The sequence below is a fragment of the Strigops habroptila genome, chromosome 5, assembly GCF_004027225.2.
Source record: "Strigops habroptila isolate Jane chromosome 5, bStrHab1.2.pri, whole genome shotgun sequence".
Classification (NCBI taxonomy): Eukaryota; Metazoa; Chordata; class Aves; order Psittaciformes; family Psittacidae; genus Strigops; species Strigops habroptila.
Window position 1 is genome coordinate 4607766 of NC_044281.2, and position 18535 is coordinate 4626300.

Below are 18535 nucleotides of genomic sequence, written 5' to 3' on the forward strand. Positions count from 1 at the left end.
CCCACTGAGTTTTGAGGTTCAACAAAGGGAAGAAGCAATTGAAAACATAAGGTGGGAAATTTAGAAGCACTTTGAGCATCCCTCAACTACCTCCCAGCAGGGTCTGGCAGTGGTTTCAGCATCTGCATCCTTGGCCATCACACAGGGGTTTCCCTCTTGCATCCTCCCACAGGCCACTATGGAAATGCTCCTAGAAAGCATGGATTAAGTCATGGAGGCTTTGGGTGCTGCCTTCACCTCCGATGGGGCTCTCCATCCCCAGACTTAGAGCCAGAGCCGGTCTGCACTAGGTGCTGCTATCTATCCCTTCCACTTTTGGGAACCCATGTCCACCTCCCAACCCACTCAAAACCCTGGCACAAGATACCACCAGGACCATCATTCCCTTGCTACTGCATCCCTCGGGATGCAGACTCTCTCTCCTCTTGCAAGGATGGAGAACACGCACCATCCACAGCCAGGAAAGCCTGGGATGCAGCACCCGGCTTCTACCCCACAGTCCTGGTACCACGGAACCCCACGGGGCACCACAGCCCTGAGCTGTCCCATCTGGAGGGGGCTGCCCTGCGGTACTCTGTGCAATGGCCATGCAGCATCTGCTCTGGGGTGGGGATGCTCTGCAGCACTGAGGCCACTGGAGGATGCTGCACAGCGTTGGGCTGCTACGAGGAGGCATTTTCCACCCTCTTCCAACCCAGGATGGGTCAGCAAAGCCCCACATAGACTCCAGGAGGGTCTCACTGAGAGGAGCTGGACAATAAATGCTGCCCCAATGAATAGCCAAATAGACCTACCCCTCTCAACCCATGGGATGAGGGGTGACGGGAGGCACGGCACCCTGTGCTCCCTTGAGGCACATGCTGATGATCCAGCTCCATGTCAGAGGGAGAATAGAAAGGTCCCAGCTGGGTAAATGGGCTCCCAGGAGATGATTTACCCAGCTGTGGGGGAAGCTCGGAGGCTGCAGAGACAAGGCCTGGGCCCCCTTCCTTCCCTTGGCACTGATGCTGGGGCTGCATCTGCCCCATGAGCTGCTCGGTGATGGGCACGTTCCGCTCAGGAACGACCACCGGACCAATCCCAATGGGATGCTCACACCCAAACCCCACCACCCAAAAGCCACAACCCAGGGCTCGCCCTCCACAGCATCCTGCCCATCACCCATCCACACACGTTTGTCCCTGCGTTGGCGGCTTTGGCCAGTCACCCCACTTGGGGACCCCCGCTTGTAGGCTGCCGGGACACCACTTTGGGGCTTGTTTGGGCAGAGGAAACTTGGAGCCAAGCAGCATCAGGGTCCGGGATGGAGAACTCTCAGCAGCCTCACAGAGACTCACACGGGGGGAGCCTCTCGGGACAAGAAAAGGGGGGACCCCGCTGTGTCCCCCGCGATGCCGCACCAACACCGCCCCCCTCCATATCCCCGAGTGGGGGACCCGGCACCTCTCCCCCGACGGACGGGTCGAGGGCAGCCCCGACAGCACCGGGAGCTCGGTCCCGACGAACAACGCCCAGCAAACGACGCCCCAGGGAAGGCAAAGCCCTACCTGTCCCCGCTCGGACGGACGGACGGACGGAGGAAGGGCTGTACAGAGCGGGAAGGGAGCGGGCAGGGGCAGGCAATAGGAGAGGAGACGAGCGGATGTGCCCTGCCCGGCCCCCCGGCTCTGCCCGGCCCCCTCCGGCTCTGCCCGGCCCCCTCCGGCTCTGCCCGACCCACCCGGCTCTGCTCCTTCCCTTCCCAAGCCCCAGTTCTTGTCCCTGGTCCTGAGTTTACCCCTGCTCCTGCCCCTGTCCCATCCCTTGCCCCAGCCTCTGCTCTTGTTCATCTACCCCTGCCCATATCCCCAGATCCTGCTTAAGCCCCTTCCCCACCACCAGCATCATCAGACCTTCACCCTGCCCCAGCTCCTGCCCTTGCCCCTACCCAGTCCCTGCTCCTGCCCCAGCCTCCTCCTGCTACAGCCCCTGCTTCTGCTTCTTCCTGCCCCTAAATCCGCCCTGCCCCTATTCAGCCCCTTCCCCTGTCCCAGTTTCTGCCCCTGCCCCCGCCCTGCCCCAGTTCCTGCCCCTGCTCCTGCCCTGCCCCTATCCAGCCCCTTCCCCTGCCCCAGATCCTGCCCTTGCCCCTATCCAGCCCCTTCCCCTGCCCCAGATCCTGCCCTTGCCCCTATCCAGCCCCTTCCCCTGCCCCACTTTCTGCCCCTGTCCCTGCCCTGCCCCTGTGCAGCCCCTTCCCCTGCTCCTATCCAGCCCCTGCTCCTGCCCCAGTTCCTGCCCTGCCCCTATCCAGCCCCTTCCCCTGCCCCAGATCCTGCTCCAGCCCCTGCCCCTGCCCCAGCTCCAGCCCCAAGCCCTAGCAGTGAGGCACTGGGGGATGCCACCCCTGGGGCTGTGGGATTGCTCCCCCCATGTGAGCCCTGTGCTGCCAGCACCCTGCCCTCTTTGCACGAAGGCATCTGCCCACTCAGCCCTTGCACCCTTGGGTGCTATCCCAAGCTGGGGGAGCCTGGCCAGTGACTGGGACCTGTAGCAGCAGCATGACTTTGTTAAGGGACACACACCGGGGTGGATGCATGGGGGTCCCAGCGTCCCCAGGGTGCTGGCATCACCCAAGACACACACCCTGGGGTGCTCCTGCTGCATGTAAGGAGCCTGCCACTGTCCTGGCATGGAGAGACAAGGTCCCCAGCACGGGGAGGGGGGTATATGGTGGGCACGGAGAGCCTGTGGACACATGTGCTGTGGTCTTACCATGCTCCCCAGGACTGGTTTCCTTTCCTGGGAGAAAACTGCTTTGGGGAGCAAACATGCCATCATTTAAGAAAGGACTTGGTATGTCCCCCACCTAAATAACACTCCCTTGGCTCTATCCGTTTGGCTGAGAAAAGGAGGGAAAACCCAAATGGAATAAATGCTGGTGCAGGCTCTGCCACGCTGGTTTGGCGGTAAGCACCAAAGGGGCTTGATGGGGTGGGAAGACCCCAGGTTGGACCTGGGTGGGGAGGGTGTGATGATCCCTGGACATCCTGGATCCCGCTGCCGCACTGGAGGCAGCAGCACATCAATATTTCAGAGGAGTACTCGAGCCCTGTCAGGTTGCATTTGCTTGCAGCAGGATGAGTGCTGGAACAGGGGGTGGAGAGAAGATGCTCTCCGAGGATGCGATGATGAGCCCTGCACCAGCTCCAGTGCCCGAGCCTTCGATTCCCTGTACGGATACTCCTTCCTCTGGGACCGGTGCAGGTCCGTGGTTCAGTCCCCGTTGTAAAACATGGAGGGGGGGGGGGGGTGTGTGTATGGAAATAAATCCAAGCCGCTTTGGGCAGCGGAGCATTAAATCACAGCGGGGAGGCCAAGGCGGAACGATGCGAAGGAGATAAGGGCCCCGCCGCCCAGAGGCGACGGTGGATGGGCGGAGATGTAACACCCGGCTCGGAAGGCGGAAAGGTTTCCTCCTTGCCCCCCCCTCCATGTCTCGGATACACAAGCACAAACTGCCAGCTTTAGCTCTGCCCCCCACGGCCTGACCGGGCTCCGGCTCCTCCTCCTCTTCTTCCTCCTCCTCTTCCTCTGCCTCCTCCTCCTCCCCTTCCTCCTGCCCGCTGCACTGTGGAGCTTGTAGTCCCCCCGCTGCGCCGCACACGGGGCGCGGCCACATTTCCTGAGTGCCCCCCCCTTCGCCCCGACATCCTCCTCTTCTTCTTCCTCTTCCTCCTTCTCGCTGCGGATCCGGCTCTCAGCGGGGCCACGGGGAGCCCCGGGACCCCCGCACCGTGCCCGGGCCCGCCGCTTCCATGCCCACCGCCCCCCAGGTACGGCCCGGGGGCTGCGGGGCTACGGGGTGCTGGGGTACCCCCGGTGCTGCGGTACCCGGAGCACCTGCGGGGATGTGGGTGCCCACCGGGTGCCGCTCGGGATGTGGGGTGCCCCCAGGGTGCGCTGTCCCCCTTTTCCACGTGGACCCCAATCCCTTCCTGAAGGAGCAGGGTGTTGGGGGAAGGGGGGGGAAGGCAGAAAGGTGCCCCCACTGTGGATGAGGATGTATTTTGGGGACCTTCCCTGCTTTGTTTTGGGGAAGAAAACACCCCCATTGCCTCTGGTGGCTCCCCTGTTATATATGTCGGGCTTTGGCAGTGCCACCAACATGTGGCTGGGGGGAGAGCATCCCCCTATGTCCCCCCCTTTGGTCCTGTCCCCCCCCGTCCCTTGGTGGCTTTGGCTCCTGTGAGGAGCTGTGCTGGAGCTCGTGGCCCCAGATTGCCAAGCGCATGATGGCGATCCCTTGTCAAGGTCACAGCATGATAACCCAGCGTTCAGGTTCACACGGTGATAACTGTCCGTGCCCTGCGCCCTCTCTTCTGGAGAGACGACAGCACCGAGCCGGGAGCGTCCCTTGAGATCTGCACCCGCTTCCCCAGGAGCAGCGGCAGCGGATGGGCCAGAGAGGTGGAGGATCTGGGTCTGGATGGATGGGTTCAGGGCTGGGGTCCCTGCGTGTGTGGGGACACACGTGCCATGAGTTCAGAGCCAGCACCCCAGGGGACAGTGGCACCAGGGCACCCGCATGGAGCTGGGTTTAGTGCACATGGTTTCCTTTGGGTCAGGGAAGAGCTTGTACGTCCATCCTGCATGGATCTGAAAGGAGACGGGGAGCGATTTGGAGTGGAAGGTGGGCAACAGCCCATTGGGATCCCTCTGTATGTGCACCCCCCGGAGAGAGGCTGCTGGAGGTAGAGACCATCTGAGCAGGATAAGTGGGAATGGGGCATAGTCCAGGAGGGCACAGCACAGGGCTGGGGTGGGCATTCTGCGGGGGTTTAGCCATTGCTCCTTGCCCCTTGCCCTTCCTGGCACAGTGGGAAGGGCAAGGGGCCCTTCCAGCACCAGCAATCACCCAGTCTCTGCCCTATGCCCCAGGGACCTATGTAAGGGTTATTTATCCTCCCTATTTAAGAGGTGGGGGCTGTTTGCCTGGCTGTGAGCTCTGGGACGTGTGTGTCTTGGCAATGCTTATGTGCTGAAATCCCATGGGAATGCCACTGGACTGGTGAGTCCTCACTGGGGGCAAATGGGCACCCTGCTTCCTGCTGCTGGTTCTGATCATGGCCAGCTTTTCCCACCACTGGCTCATCTGCCCCTTAGGTGCTTGTGTTATTTGGAGGGGGGTTCTCATCACACAGGATGGCAGTGCTGAGGGCATGGACTGGGACCATGGACTTGTTATTTAATGGCCATGATTAGTTGTTCTGCAATTAGCAGGGTCATTGGGTTTCTAGACCTTGCTCCCGCAGCGTGGATTGGCACAGGGATTTTTATGACTCAAAAAGCACCTGTGGGAGGAGGGAGCACTTAAGAGGACGCCCAGGCCAGGCCTTCTCCCTTCCCTGCCTTCATCCCGTGACCATTAATCAGGCCTTTCCGGCACTGCCAGCTTTCCCATGGCTAAACCTCGGGATTTGAGTACTTAATCCCCCTCCAGACCATGAATCTTTGTGGTACTTTGCATCCTCCCCACGCTGGGTGATGCTATATGAGCATCACATCCCACCAGGGGAGAGCTGAGGGGCAACTATAAGCCTATGGCTTGGCTCAGCCTAGTGCTGACCACCCAACTGGTGTCTAACACGGGTGGCCCCATACCTCGTGTGCACATGAACTTACTTTCACAACCAGCACCATGAGCGCTGCCATCTCTCTCTGGAGCATCCCTGGCGCAGGGTGTCTGCATCCCTCCGCCTCTGGGTCTGCAGCTCTGCTTCGGGGAGGGGGTAAACCCCGACTCACTCACTCCTAAAAGGGAGCAGAAGGTGATGGAAGCCGAGGAAGCAAAGCCTGGTGCTTCGTGCATCCAGGCTCTTTGAGAGGAGATGTCCAAACGCCGCCTGAAATGGGCCTCCCCCAAGCCTTTTCGCACAGCGAGACCGAGCGCAGCTGCTTTTCCTCTTGCAAGAACATCTCCTGGGGAGAAGGTAGTGCTGTTTATTTGCCTTGTGATTATAGAGGAATTTGAGCCCGTGCCAAATGCTGCTTTCTCCCCCAGGAACTGCAGCGACGTGGCTTTCGATGCATCGGAGCGCGCCTGCGGCCGGCGACGGGCTGCCCGCAAAGCCCATCTAGCTGATAGTCCCCGGGATAATGTCGCTGTCCTGCTGCAGAGCCAGTGGAGCCATGCCCAAGAAGGATGAGGATGCCAAAAAGCCGGCATCAGAGGCAGTGCCGGACCGGCGTTGGAAGCTACAAGTCTTCTACCTCTGCTTCTACGGCTTCATGACGCAGATCCGGCCTGGGGAGAGCTTCATCACCCCCTATCTCTTGGGGCCTGACAAGAACTTCACACAGATAGAGGTGAGCCACAGACATCCTGTCCCCCTCCACTGTCCCCCTTTTCACCACCCTGGGGCTGACCAGGGCATCCTCTTGTGGTCCTGGGGTGCGGAGGGTCGCAGGCAATGGGGTGCGTGGTGGTGTGTGGAGGTGCTTTCTGGGAGAGAGAAGGTGGTGTGGTATGGATCCAGCTGGCAGCATGTCCCTGTGCCACCAGGCTGCAAGGTCACCCTGTCCCCTAAGTCCCAGGCTCAACTTTCCCCAGCGTTAATAGCCTTGTGCCCAGGTTGGCAACCAGTTTTGGGGGGTGATGCCAAAGCCTTATCCCACTAAGGGACACCCTCCCATGCTGGTGCACATTTGGGGACACAGGGCTGGGCACCGCCAAGCTGCTGGCAATGATGGGGTTAGATGAGGAGGAGCCCCCTGCTGTTGTCCCCTGACCAGGGGATGCTGGCTCTGGTCCCAGCAGGCTGCTGTGTCCGTGGGAACTCCACGTTCCCAGCATGGAAGGGGGCCAAGTCTCAGCCATGCACCCAGCTGAGAGCTCCACGGGCCACATTCCTCACAGAGGAGGGGGGTCAGTGGCTGGTGCCCATTTAAACCTTGTTCCTCTGGGCTGGGGACGTTATGGCCATGGCTCATCCCCTCCTTGCACGTTGCAGGTGACCAACGTGATCACACCGGTACTGACTTACTCCTACATGACCGTGCTGGTCCCCATTTTCCTACTGACAGACTACTTGCGCTACAAGCCGGTGCTGGTGCTGCAGAGCCTGAGCCACATCTCCATCTGGCTGCTGCTGGTGTTGGGCACCTCTGTCCTCGCCATGCAGCTGATGGAGTTCTTCTACGGCATCACCATGGCTGCCCGCATTGCCTACTCCTCCTACATCTTCTCCCTTGTCGCTCCATCCCGCTACCAGCGTATGGCCAGCTATTCCCGCTCCGCCGTCCTCCTGGGTGTCTTCACCAGCTCGGTGCTGGGCCAGCTCTGCATCACCTCGGATGATGTCTCCTTCCTCACCCTCAACTACGTCTCCTTGGGCTTCGTCAGCTTCGGCCTCGTCCTCACCCTTTTCCTCAAGCGGCCCCAACGCAGCCTCTTCTTCAACCGCCTCAAGGAGGCCGTGGATGGGGCTGCCCCCACTGAGATGGACAAGATGGCAGGGGGGGACGGCGGCGGGGGGACACGGGGCTGGAGGGAGGTGGCACTGTGCCGTATGCTGCGGGAGGTGGGAGCGTTGGCCAAGCAACCCCAGCTCCGGCTCTGGTCCTTGTGGTGGGTCTTCAACTCGGCTGGTTACTACCTGATGCTATACTACGTGCAGATCCTCTGGAATGAGATCTACCCCGCCACAGACAACCGCCGCGTGTACAACGGAGGGGTGGACGCTGCCTCCACGCTGCTGGGTAATGATTGCTTGGGCTGGGGACAGTGGGGATGCGTGGGAATGCTGGAGGGGCTCCTCCATCCTGCTGCATCCCTGGGAATGGCAGGTCTTCATGGCATTTTTGGGGTGTTTTGACAGAGGTAATGAGGTAAGCATCACTAGGCTGGGGGATGCACGGCAGTCCCATGCTGGTGAGGCATTCACAGCATCCTTCATCCTCTCTCCAGGGGCTGTTGCCTCCTTCGCTGCTGGCTACCTGAAGATCCGCTGGACGCTGTGGTCGGAGCTGGTGATTGGGATGGTGACAGCTTTCCAAGCGGGATTACTCCTGCTCATGAACACCACCAGCAACATCTGGCTGTGCTACGCTGCTTACGTCCTCTTCCGCGGCTCCTACCAGTTCCTAGTGCCCATCGCCATGTGCGTGGTACCCCTTGGAGACCCGCTTCCACCCCAGCGGTGCAGCTGGTACCAGGGATTCACTGGTGCTCCGTCTCTTTCCCAGTTTCCAGATTGCTACCTCCCTTTCCAAAGAGCTCTGTGCGCTGGTCTTCGGGGTCAACACCTTCTTCGCCACTGTGCTGAAGACCATCATCACCATCATTGTGGCTGACAAGAGGGGCTTGGGCTTGTCCGTGCATCCCCAGGTAGGGATGGGGAGGCATCTAGGATGGAGGTGGTTCCTTAATGGTGCGGGATGAAGGTGGGGGCTGCAAGTGTGGTCCTCTCCCCTCTTTCTCTCTTGAAGTTCTATGTCTATTTCGGCTACTTCACGCTGCTGGCAGTGACCTACCTGCTGGCGGCTGTTGGTGTGGGCATCCGGTACAGCCGCCACAAGCAGCCAGGAGAGGTGGCTTTGGCCAAGGAACCATGCCAGGTCCCCGCAGAGCTGCCACCAGCACAGGAGCAGAGGCTGGATGCTGGCATTGTGCGAGCTTGAGCGCCGGCACCGCAACCACCATGGTTGCGTCTTGGCTCCGTGAGCATCACCGTGCGCATAGACTGATGTCCCACCACTGGTCCTTGGTGCTGGGACACAACCCCTTGGGACCTGTTTTCGGAAGGACTGTGGTCCTCCTCCGGCCACAAACATAACCAGAATAGGGGCAGGATGCCCGTGGCTGCCATCACTTGTGACCACACAGGAATGTATGGATGGGGTGCAGGGATTCTCGTGGCTATCACCTCCCCATCATCATGCAGAGCCAGCCTATGAGAGGATAATGTTTCTTTATTCAGTGCCTTTAGAAAATGGTTTATAGGACACAACTGACAAAAAAAAAAAACCAACCAAACCAATCCACAGGCTTTAAATTGCATTAATGACACAAAATACAGTAGACTGTAAGAAATAGAGACCGCGTGACTCACACAGCTTTTATGGTAAGAATTTCCCATACAATAACAAAAAAAAAAAGCTAGTTACAAATGGATCTTGTCTTTCTTTTTGTTCTTTAGCACCTTAGGTTTGCCCACCCCCCTTCAAAGCAGCTTTGCTGCACCTCGGCCCTTAGCGTGCACCAAAGCTGGTGTGGGGAAGGGGAGGGTGATGTCGGTGCCTGCCCTCAGCACCACACGTGCTCAACACACACGTGCATGTAAACACATGCTAAGGACATGCCTGGCCCCACATCGGGGCCACCCCATTGCCCCAGTCCCTATGCTGGTGTGGGGTGCATGGAGGGAATGTCCCCCCATGCAGGGCACCCGAGCTGCTGGCTGGGAGGTGGAGGTGAGGATGATGATGGGGGACTGGGCGGGATGGTCCTTGCCTTGGTAGGATGGAGACCATCAAAGGGGGAGCCCTGGCACTGCCATGGGATGGTCCCTTGCTTGGGTGCGATGCTGGGGTTTTGGCTGGAGAAGACTCCATGGCCTCAGCATCAGGGATGGGAGAAGAACTCTTCTTCTTCTTCTTCTTGGGTCCAACCCCAAGCTCCTGGTGAGGACAGTGTGTGGCTGGGGGAACGGTCAGAGAACCCCTGTAGGCTTTCCAGGAGGACATACCACATCCCCCTTGAAAAGGGCATCTGAGCAGGTTGGGGGACACAAGCTGAAGTGGTTAAATATTAGGAGTTAGAAGTGGAGCCAGAGGAGGAGGAAGGCAACCTGACCACCTGCCCCAGGTGGGATGCAAACCCCTGCCACCTCAGGGTGATGATGATGATGATGATGATACTCTTTGGTCTGTGGGAGGAGAAAACCCTGCAGGGCAAGGGCAGGTACATGCGGGGCCTGAGGACCACAGGGGTGCCGGGCTGGCCTAACCTTCCCTGGGGAGATGCAGGGTACCCAGGGGACAGGAGGGTATCACTTTTTGGCAGCGGTCATGAAGCTGTTCTCGATGCAGAGCACAATGAAGGTGTGTTGGCAGCTGCTGGCCTCCTGCTCCAGCAGCTTGCCGGAGCCCAGGGAGGAGGCTTGGCCAGTGGCTGTGTTCTCCTCCGTCCTCCATGTCTCGCAGTAGCTCTCGGGCAAGCGCCGGCCCTTGGCATCTGAGCCATGCCAGACACTCTTCTGGGGCCTGGAAAGGAGGAAGGTGGGGAGCTGCTGCCCCACACACAGTCCAGACCCTATCTCCCCTCTTTCCCCCATCTGGCACTCACCATCCTGCATCCCTCAGGACATCCCGGCCATCGAAGGAGAGGATGCGGGAACCGGCTCGCAGCGGAGCCCCACTACCCGTGAAAAGGGCTTCCCAGTTACTGAAGAGCACTTCGTCCTGGTAGAGGCATGGAGAAAGAGGGGAGAAGAGGGTATCAGCCCTGCCTGCACCTCGAGAGCATCATAGGAGCTCCACCCATAGGCAGAGCACAACCTTCATAGAATCCCAGACTGGTTTGGGTTGGAAGGGACCTTAAAGCTCATCCAGTTCCAACCCCCTGCCATGGGCAGGGACACCTTCCACTAGAGCAGGTTGCTCCAAGCCCCATCCAACCTGGATGCTCACTGCCGTGCAGATAGATGGGGGATATGGGGGCTCACAGGGGGTATTGTTGGGAAGGGGACGGGAGCACACACGTACCCGGAGGTTGACAATGGGCACAGTGGCACGGTCAGCCCTGCGCACGATGCTGTAGAGGTCCTGCAGGCGGGAGGACAGGAAGGCACGGAAGGTGCCGGCCAGCCCGACCTGCCGGGCTTGCTGGAAGCACTGGAAATCAGCCCCCCGGATGCCACGCATGCCACCGCTTAGTGGCGTGTTCAGGGCCACCAGGTGAAGCTGCCAAGAGGGAACAACATGGCTTGAGGGACACGGCTTCAAGCCACCAGCATCGCCTCCCCTCCGCCAGCACTCACAGCAGGCTGGAAGTCCTGGTGCACATGGGCAGCCACAGGGGCTGGATCCGGGCGGCGATGGATGTAGTAGCTGTTGAGGAGCTCGTGCTGGTGGTGGAGCAGGGGCTGCTCGGGCAGGCGGTGCTGGTTGGCCACCACCTCGTCCCCACGCCAGGGTCGTGCGGTAGGAGGGGGGCCATGGTTGCGGAGGGGGTGCAGGGGGTCACGGGGCTGCAGAGCAGGCTGAGGGCCGCTGTAGTGGGTGCTGGGCAGCTTGTTGTACACCTCGTTGTCCTGGGGAGGGAAGGGCAGAGGGGGTGAGGGTTGGTGATGCCCCCGGTGGGGGTGAGGATAGGGATGTGGGATGGAGGTGGAGATGGTTGGGGATGGATGGAGATGGTTGGAGATGGGGATGGGAATGGCATGGGGATGGTTGGAGATGGACATGGTTGGGGATGGAGATGGGAATGGCATGGGGATGGTTGGAGATGGACATGGTTGGGGATGGAGATGGGAATGGCATGGGGATGGTTGGAGATGGAGATGGGAATGGCAGGGGGATGGTTGGAGATGGAGGTGGTTGGGGATGGAGATGGGAATGGCATGGGGATGGTTGGAGATGGAGGTGGTTGGGGATGGAGATGGGAATGGCATGGGGATGGTTGGAGATGGAGGTGGTTGGGGATGGAGATGGGAATGGCATGGGGATGGTTGGAGATGGAGGTGGTTGGGGATGGAGATGGGAATGGCATGGGGATGGTTGGAGATGGAGACGGTTGGAGATGGAGATAGTTGGAGATGGAGATGGGAATGGCATGGGGATGGTTGGAGATGGGGATGCAGGTGGTTGGGGATGGAGATGCTTGGAGATGGGGATGGAGATGGGAATGTCATGGAGATGGTTGGAGATGAGGATAGAGATATGGGATGGAGGTGGAGATGGTTGGGGACGGCTGAAGATGGAGGTGGCTGGGGATGGATGGAGACGGTTGGGGATGGATGGAGACGGTTTGAGGTGCGGATGGAAATGGTTGGAGATGGAGGTTGGAGATGGGATGGAGATGGTTGTAGATGGAGATGGTGTAGATGGAGAAGGTTAGGGATGGGATGAGGATGTATGAGGATGGGGATGGAAGACGGAGATGGGAGACAAGCACTTACCAGAGCCGAACTGAGCATCAGGGTGTGCTCCTCCAGCTGCAAGAGACAGGCACATCAGATCCCAGCTGCCTGCTCTCCTCCCCAGAAACCCCCCCGAAACCCGCCTGCAGTGCCCTGTGCCGGTTCCACCCCGATGGGTCCCATCCCAGCTCACCAGGACGCGGCGGATGCCGCCGCGCAGGCGCACGTAGAGCTCCTGCCGGTCACTGAGGAAGATGAGGCTGCCCTCGGGCAGGTCCTGCGCGGTGCTCAGCATCGCCTGGTACGTTGGCAGGGTGTGAAGCTGCGGGCACAGAGCACGGTGGTTGGTGGTGATGGGGATCAGGGCTCAGCTGATGGATCGCAACCACCTCCCTGCCCAGAGCTCAGCCTCACCCCTAAGGACATCCCGCTACTGCCTGGTGGTCCAGGGGGTCCCGGTGGTCCAGGAGGTCCAGGGATGCTGATAGCTGATGGGGGAAGAAGGGTGAGATGCGGAAAGCTGCAACTTGGGGAGGGGATGCTGGGGGTGCAATGGGGAAGGTACCTTGTCTATGAGGACCTGGGAAGGAGGGTGGACCAGGGGGGCCAGGAGGGCCAGGGGGGCCCTGCCGCCCCTCATAGCCGATTCCAGGGGGACCCTGAGGTCCAGGAGGCCCTGGCAGGCCAACGATGCTGTCCCCTTTGGGACCCTAGGCAGTGCAAGAGAGCATCCCTGGAGCAAAGCACCCAGGGGTGCCTCTGCCCCCCATGCCCCCCTCACCCCTGCACCATGGGGTACTCACCGGCAGCCCGGGGTAGCCCTGGGGCCCTGGGGGCCCCGGCAGCCCGGAGAGGCTGGGGCTGTAGATGGGGGTGCTGCCCGGCTCGCCCTTCTCACCCTTGGGACCTGCGTCCCCCTTGTCACCCTGCAGGACGGCACAGCCTTAGGGTGAACATTTGGGGTGCACCCGGTACCCCAAATGGTGCCAGATGAGCACAAGCCACCGCAGGTGGGCAAAGGGCTTACCCGCAGGTTGGCACCAAAGTGACTTGAGTCATAGGGGAAGTGGCCTGTGGAGAGGGAGAAGGAAAGGAGAGGATGGACATGAGTCGTCCCATGCCTACCTCTGCCCTGTGGGGACTGGTCACCTACCTGGGGGTCCCGGGGGTCCGGTATCACCCTTCTCTCCCTTTTGTCCTGGAAACTGGTGGAAACCTGTGTGGAGCAGCAGAGAGATGTCATCCCATCATTCCATCTCTAATGGAGGGGGTCTGCCCACCACCACCCTGGGAAAGAGACACCCCCTTACCAGGGAAGGCTGGCAGCACGGGATGCCTGGAGTCACTGAAGGCCTGTGGGAATGCAAAGGAAGTGGCTGCAGCATCCTCAGGACCCCCTCCCTCAGCGTGATTCTGATCCAGCCCCACATGCTGGATGCCACTGGAGCATCCTCCATCCCCTCCAGCCAGGCAAAGGGCACTGAGGGGGACCTGGTGACCACTCTCATCACCATGTTGTTACTCACATTGCTGCTGTCGTACACTATGCTGCCAGGTGGCCCGGGGGGCCCCGGGGGACCTGGGGGTCCTGGGGGACCCTGGTGGGGAGAGAAGCTGTGTCAGGGTTCTGCAAAATGGGCTGTCCCCATGGGGGGAAACCATAGGCCATCGAGGGGCAACCAGTCCCTGAGGAAGGGAGGCATTGGATTGGGGTCCATAGGGAGACCCTCGATGTGTGTACCCAGGGGGGGACTCGGTGGTGCTCACCCTCAAGCCCATCATGCCACTGACATCCGCGGGGTCCCCCTTCTCACCCTTCAGCCCGTTCATGCCGGGACGTCCCTGTTGGATGAGCAGCACAAGATGAGCATCATCCCCCTCCCTGGCGTCACCTCTGATGCACCAGTGTCACTTCCATCATCACCTCCAGCACCCCGGCATCACCCTGACCCTCAGCGACACGGCAGAGATCGGGATGCAGGATGTGCAAACGGGGTGTGGGGATGCGGTGGAGGAGGCAATGGCCAAGGGGACAAACAAACCGGGAGCAGGTCTTACGGGTCTGCCCGGGAAGCCGATCTCTCCCTTCATCCCTGCTCGTCCCTGGGGACCCTGGAGGGGAGAGGAGATGAGGATGCTTTAGAGTGGGGGCAGCCCCATGGGATATAAGGAGGATGAGGATGGTTGATGGTGACTTACGGAGGGTCCTACTGGTCCTCGTAGCCCCGGCTCCCCCTGTGGATAGCAGAGTGGGAAAGGGCATCACCACCAGGCCCTCCCGTCACCCATCCCATGGGGATGCGCCCCTGTTCCTGCAGCGCACCCACCTTTTCTCCTTTCACCTTTGCAGTGACCACAGCCCCATCGGGGCTGATGATGACACCGGGCTCCCCCTTCTCCCCCTGTAAGAAAAGAGGAGGCATGAGGCATGATGCAGGGATGAGGGTCTCTCCTCCCATGGCATCACCACCAGCACCCAGGCAGGATGGGGGACCAGGCAGAGGTGACCTGGAGCAGTTACCTTCAACCCCGGAGAGCCCTGGGGACCAGATGCACCCCTGTCTCCTTTCGGTCCCACCGGGCCCTGCAGTGAGGAGCACAGAGCCTGTATCAGCCCCGACCCACCAAAACCCCCTCCGTAACCACCACCCAGTGGCAGGACCACAACCAGAGGCATCACCAAAGCTTGCCCAAAGCTTGCTTTCACCCCTGTGGTCCCCAACCCTGCCAGGGACTCACCGGAAAGCCAGCATGACCCTGTCTGCCCTGTGGAGAGAAGCAGAGATGCTTGAAGAGCAAACCCCTCTTCCCCTTGGGGTTGGACTAGATGAGCTTGGAAGGTCAATTCCAACCCAAACTGTTCTATGATTCCCAAAGGAAGCAGTGCCCTCCTCCAGTGGGAATGGGTGGCAGGAGGGCACCTACCTCTGGACCAGGAAAAGCCGTCAAAGACTTCTGGAAAGAAAGACAAAATGAGGTTTTTCACCCTGTGAAGAGGTGTCCCTCAGTCTGTGCCCCCCCCAGGAGCCCTTACATCTTCACTTGAGACAGCAATGACCTGCCCAGGGGGACCAGGGGGGCCAGGGGGACCAGGCAGCCCCACACCATCTTGGCCTCGCTCGCCCTAGAGAAGACACAAGCCATCAGTGCCCAAGCCACTGCCACCAAGTGCCTGTCCCCAACCCAGTGTCACCTACCTTGTCGCCAGGGCTGCCTCTGTCACCTTTGGGTCCCTGGAAGGAGAAGCAGGCAGGGGTGAGCTTCTCACTTAGCACCTCACAAGTGGAGACCCCCCTACTCCTGCCTGCAGCTCAGCAAAGACGTTCAAGCCACCACCATCACCACCACCTCTGCTTGCAAGATGCAGGCAGTGAGGCAGGTTGGGATGGAGGTGGTGGTGAGCAGGGTGACAAGCTGATGGGGACAGGATCCTAAGCAGCATGGGCACATGGTAAGCCTGGTCTTAGAGCAGGGGAACAGCTAAAGGCATTGATAGGGTTGGATTTTGGCTGCTAGGGATGCAGCTGCTGCAAGTGATGAAGGATGGAGTGAGGGGGGTTCTGGAAAGGGAGGTGCTGATGATCCCTACCTGTGGTCCAGGGAAGCCCTCCAGGCCAGGGCGGCCATCCACACCAGGAACACCAGCATCTCCCTGCAAAGAGGTGCAGGAAAGGTCGAGATGCAGGATGAAGCATCCTCCCAACTGGGATGGGGAGCACAGGGATCCTGCCCAGTGTCCTGCAAACCCGAGTGCTCACACACAGCTCATCCCAATCTCCCAGCACTCCTACCTTTGGTCCCGGCAAACCAGGCTGCCCGGGGCTGCCAACCTCCCCCTACAAGGAAAGAGGTGTCAGAGCAGGAGCATCCCCACAGCCTGCCCATGGGCATCCTGCAAGGATGGAGCTGGGCTCCAGCAGAGGGTGAAGAAGGTGTTTGAAGAGCTCCTCACCTTCACCCCTGGCAGTCCCGGCACCCCCTGCAAGCAACAAGAAGGGGGCCATGAGCACTGGGTGGTGGCAGGAGACACGATGCCCTGGGGAGCCCAGGGTGGAGAGGAGGGAAGCACAGAGCTACCTGTGGTCCTTCGGGTCCACGTGGTCCAGGGGAGCCACTGGCAAACATCAGCCCTGAGCCCTCCATGTCACTCTAGGTTGGAGGGGGAGAAGGGATTGAGCCACATCCATCCCCAGCTCCATTCACCACACCTCATCACAGGGGTCATCACTTACAAATCCAGCCTCGTAGCCTGGCCCTGGTGGTCCTGGGGGGCCAGGGGGTCCTGGTGGCCCACGGGGTCCCATGGGCCCGGGTAGACCAGCTAAGCCTGTTTCTCCTGGGGCTCCTGCTGGTCCCGTTTCTCCCTTGCTGCCCTGCAAAGGGGACAAGGAAACCAAGGTGAGAGCTTCCCATACAGAGACAGGCTGAGAACATGGGGGCTGTTCAGCCTGGAGAAGAGAAGCTGCGTGGAGACCTCAGAGCAGCTTCCAGTGTCTGAGGGGGGCTACAAGGATGCAGAGAGGGACTCTTCATCAGGGACTGTAGGGACAGCACAAGGGGTGATGGGTTCAAACTGAAACAGGGGAAGTTCTGGTTAAATATAAGGGGGTTGGAACTGGATGAGCTTTAAGGTCCCTTCCAACACAAACCATTTCATGATTCCATGACTCTATGACAACGATTCCTACTTGGAGCTTGCAAGCAGGAGGCAGCGCATCCCCTCCCACATCCCCAAACCACCCGCTGGGACAGGACATGGATGCTCCCTGTCTGTAGAGGGGCTTTGTGGGAAGGGGCATTGCTCAGCCTGGACATCCTTCATTGCAGCCGTGCTCAGCTGGCTTCAGCTCCCCATGCAATGTGCACGGCGGCCACAAGAGGCTCGTCTACACTCAGAAATGCGGTATCATAGAATCCCAGCCTGGTCTGGGTTGGAAGGGACCTTAAAGCTCATCCAGTTCCAACCCTGGATGGAACTTCCACTAGAGCAGGTTGCTCCAAGCCCCTGTGTCCAACCTGGCCTTGAACACTGCCAGGGATGGGGCAGCCACAGCTTCTCTGGGCACTGCTCTGGGAGGAACCCAAATGCCAGCATCCCTTTCTCCATTCCGGTGCAAGGTGACCCCCCCCAAGCACCATCTCTGCCTCCAGTCTGCACATGGGACCCCCCCTAAGAAACTCATCCAGTACCTTGGGTCCTGGTACACCGGGGAGGCCGAGGTCACCCATATCGCCCTGGGGAGGAGGAAGAAGAGGGTGTGAAGAAGCTGCTCAGCTCCAGGCAGGAGCGGGTTGATGCTCCCCAAACTGGGGATGGAGGGAGCTGGGACCAGGGGTGCCTGGGAGCTGATGTGATGTGGTCCAAGGGGACATGGGGTAAGGGACACTCACCCGCTCTCCTTTGGGCCCTGGCTGCCCATCTGTCCCGTCTCTTCCAGGAGGACCCTACAAGACACCCAGGAGCTGGCTCCAAAGCAGCAAAACCCCATGGGGCTGGTGGGTACCACCGCAGGGCATAGTTATAGCCCCATTGTTATGGGGTGGCCATGGGATGGGTCCTCTTGGCCACCCATCACACCTACCACTGGCCCCGGGGGTCCGGGGATCCCATCCCTGCCTGGCAATCCTGGAGGTCCCGGCAGGTCCGTGTGGTTCATCCCGAACCGTCCTGGCTCCCCTGGCAAACCGGGAACGCCGGGTGGCCCCGGGGGGCCAGGCGGCCCTCGCGGCCCCTGGAAGAGAAGGAGGGAACAAGGGCTGAGCGCATCCCGGCATTCCCGGCCGGTGGGACAGGCACTCGCCTGCACTCACCCGCAGGCTCTCCAGGTCACCACCGAAGCCAGAGCCCTCCATGTCGATGAAGGTCTTGGGGAGAAGCACAAAGGTGATGTCAGGCATCAAGAACCAGGGTCAGGGTACCCATCACCAGCATCCCATGTCACTGTGGCTTGATGCTTCCCCATCCCTATCCCAGTGGCACCTACCAGCTTGTCATGCTTGAAGGAGGGTCCCGGTGGTCCTGGGGGGCCTGGTGGTCCAGGTGGTCCCCTCGGCCCCATGCCTGGCTCACCCTGGCACAGAGGAGAGGGCACGGTTTGCAAGCACAACCAAGAGGAAACGGGGGACAGTGTCATGTCATGAGCACCAGCACTCACCTTCTCCCCCTTCAGACCAGGCTCCCCCGGCGTCCCGGGGAACCCCTGGGGCCCCATATCACCCTGTAAAGAGGGGGGGTCAGTGTGCGGCAGGGCAAAAGCGGGGCCAGCACCCATCACCCTGTCACCACACACACACACTTACTGGTTTGCCGTCCTCGCCGGGATCTCCCTAGGGATGGCAGAGAGGGGAGAGGTTGGTGTGCAGGCAGGCAGGGATGCAGGGAGAGGGGGACAAGGGGATGTTTGAGGTGTAGG

At 60.3% G+C, this 18535-nt stretch overlaps 3 protein-coding genes across 27 annotated transcripts in view; 1 reads left to right on the plus strand and 2 right to left on the minus strand.

Annotated features, from left to right (window-relative positions):
- The window catches only part of PCBP3 (poly(rC) binding protein 3), a 52520-nt gene extending 50886 nt beyond the window's left edge, over positions 1-1634 (minus strand). For all 22 annotated transcript variants that reach the window (XM_030488429.1, XM_030488451.1, XM_030488449.1 and 19 more), the window contains exon 1: positions 1548-1634. The gene's annotated coding sequence lies outside the window, so the exon portion shown is untranslated. The remainder of the gene's footprint in view (positions 1-1547) is intronic.
- Positions 1635-3597: 1963 nt separating this feature from the next.
- On the plus strand, positions 3598-9154 carry SLC19A1 (solute carrier family 19 member 1). Of its 2 annotated transcripts, none has more exons than XM_030487912.1 (6): positions 3598-3815; positions 6044-6348; positions 6993-7740; positions 7949-8141; positions 8227-8368; positions 8470-9154. In XM_030487912.1, the coding sequence occupies exons 2-6, from the start codon at positions 6139-6141 to the stop codon at positions 8659-8661; spliced, it is 1485 nt and encodes a 494-aa protein (XP_030343772.1). In that variant the 5' UTR covers positions 3598-3815; positions 6044-6138; the 3' UTR covers positions 8662-9154. The 2 variants fall into 2 exon arrangements, with proteins under 2 accessions (XP_030343772.1, XP_030343773.1); XM_030487913.1 differs by lacking the exon at positions 3598-3815 and adding an exon at positions 4890-5972.
- COL18A1 (collagen type XVIII alpha 1 chain) overlaps positions 8935-18535 on the minus strand; it is a 39181-nt gene continuing 29580 nt past the window's right edge. For 2 of the 3 annotated variants that reach the window (XM_030487910.1, XM_030487909.1), the window contains 34 exons: positions 18423-18449; positions 18278-18340; positions 18107-18193; positions 17934-17987; positions 17705-17854; positions 17514-17567; positions 17313-17357; positions 16355-16495; positions 16200-16271; positions 16075-16101; positions 15914-15958; positions 15712-15774; positions 15320-15355; positions 15157-15246; positions 15048-15077; positions 14862-14888; positions 14644-14706; positions 14450-14524; positions 14322-14357; positions 14181-14234; positions 13890-13964; positions 13649-13720; positions 13433-13475; positions 13276-13338; positions 13150-13193; positions 12926-13048; positions 12688-12832; positions 12537-12610; positions 12316-12444; positions 12162-12197; positions 11022-11294; positions 10747-10944; positions 10328-10443; positions 8935-10245 (listed from right to left, as the gene is read on the minus strand). In XM_030487910.1, the coding sequence (XP_030343770.1) occupies positions 10032-10245; positions 10328-10443; positions 10747-10944; positions 11022-11294; positions 12162-12197; positions 12316-12444; positions 12537-12610; positions 12688-12832; positions 12926-13048; positions 13150-13193; positions 13276-13338; positions 13433-13475; positions 13649-13720; positions 13890-13964; positions 14181-14234; positions 14322-14357; positions 14450-14524; positions 14644-14706; positions 14862-14888; positions 15048-15077; positions 15157-15246; positions 15320-15355; positions 15712-15774; positions 15914-15958; positions 16075-16101; positions 16200-16271; positions 16355-16495; positions 17313-17357; positions 17514-17567; positions 17705-17854; positions 17934-17987; positions 18107-18193; positions 18278-18340; positions 18423-18449 (2844 nt within the window). In that variant the 3' untranslated portion in view covers positions 8935-10031. Of the gene's footprint in view, positions 10246-10327; positions 10444-10746; positions 10945-11021; positions 11295-12161; positions 12198-12315; positions 12445-12536; positions 12611-12687; positions 12833-12925; positions 13066-13149; positions 13194-13275; positions 13339-13432; positions 13476-13648; positions 13721-13889; positions 13965-14180; positions 14235-14321; positions 14358-14449; positions 14525-14643; positions 14707-14861; positions 14889-15047; positions 15078-15156; positions 15247-15319; positions 15356-15711; positions 15775-15913; positions 15959-16074; positions 16102-16199; positions 16272-16354; positions 16496-17312; positions 17358-17513; positions 17568-17704; positions 17855-17933; positions 17988-18106; positions 18194-18277; positions 18341-18422; positions 18450-18535 lie in introns of those variants that run through there. The other variant, XM_030487911.1, reaches the window with a different exon arrangement.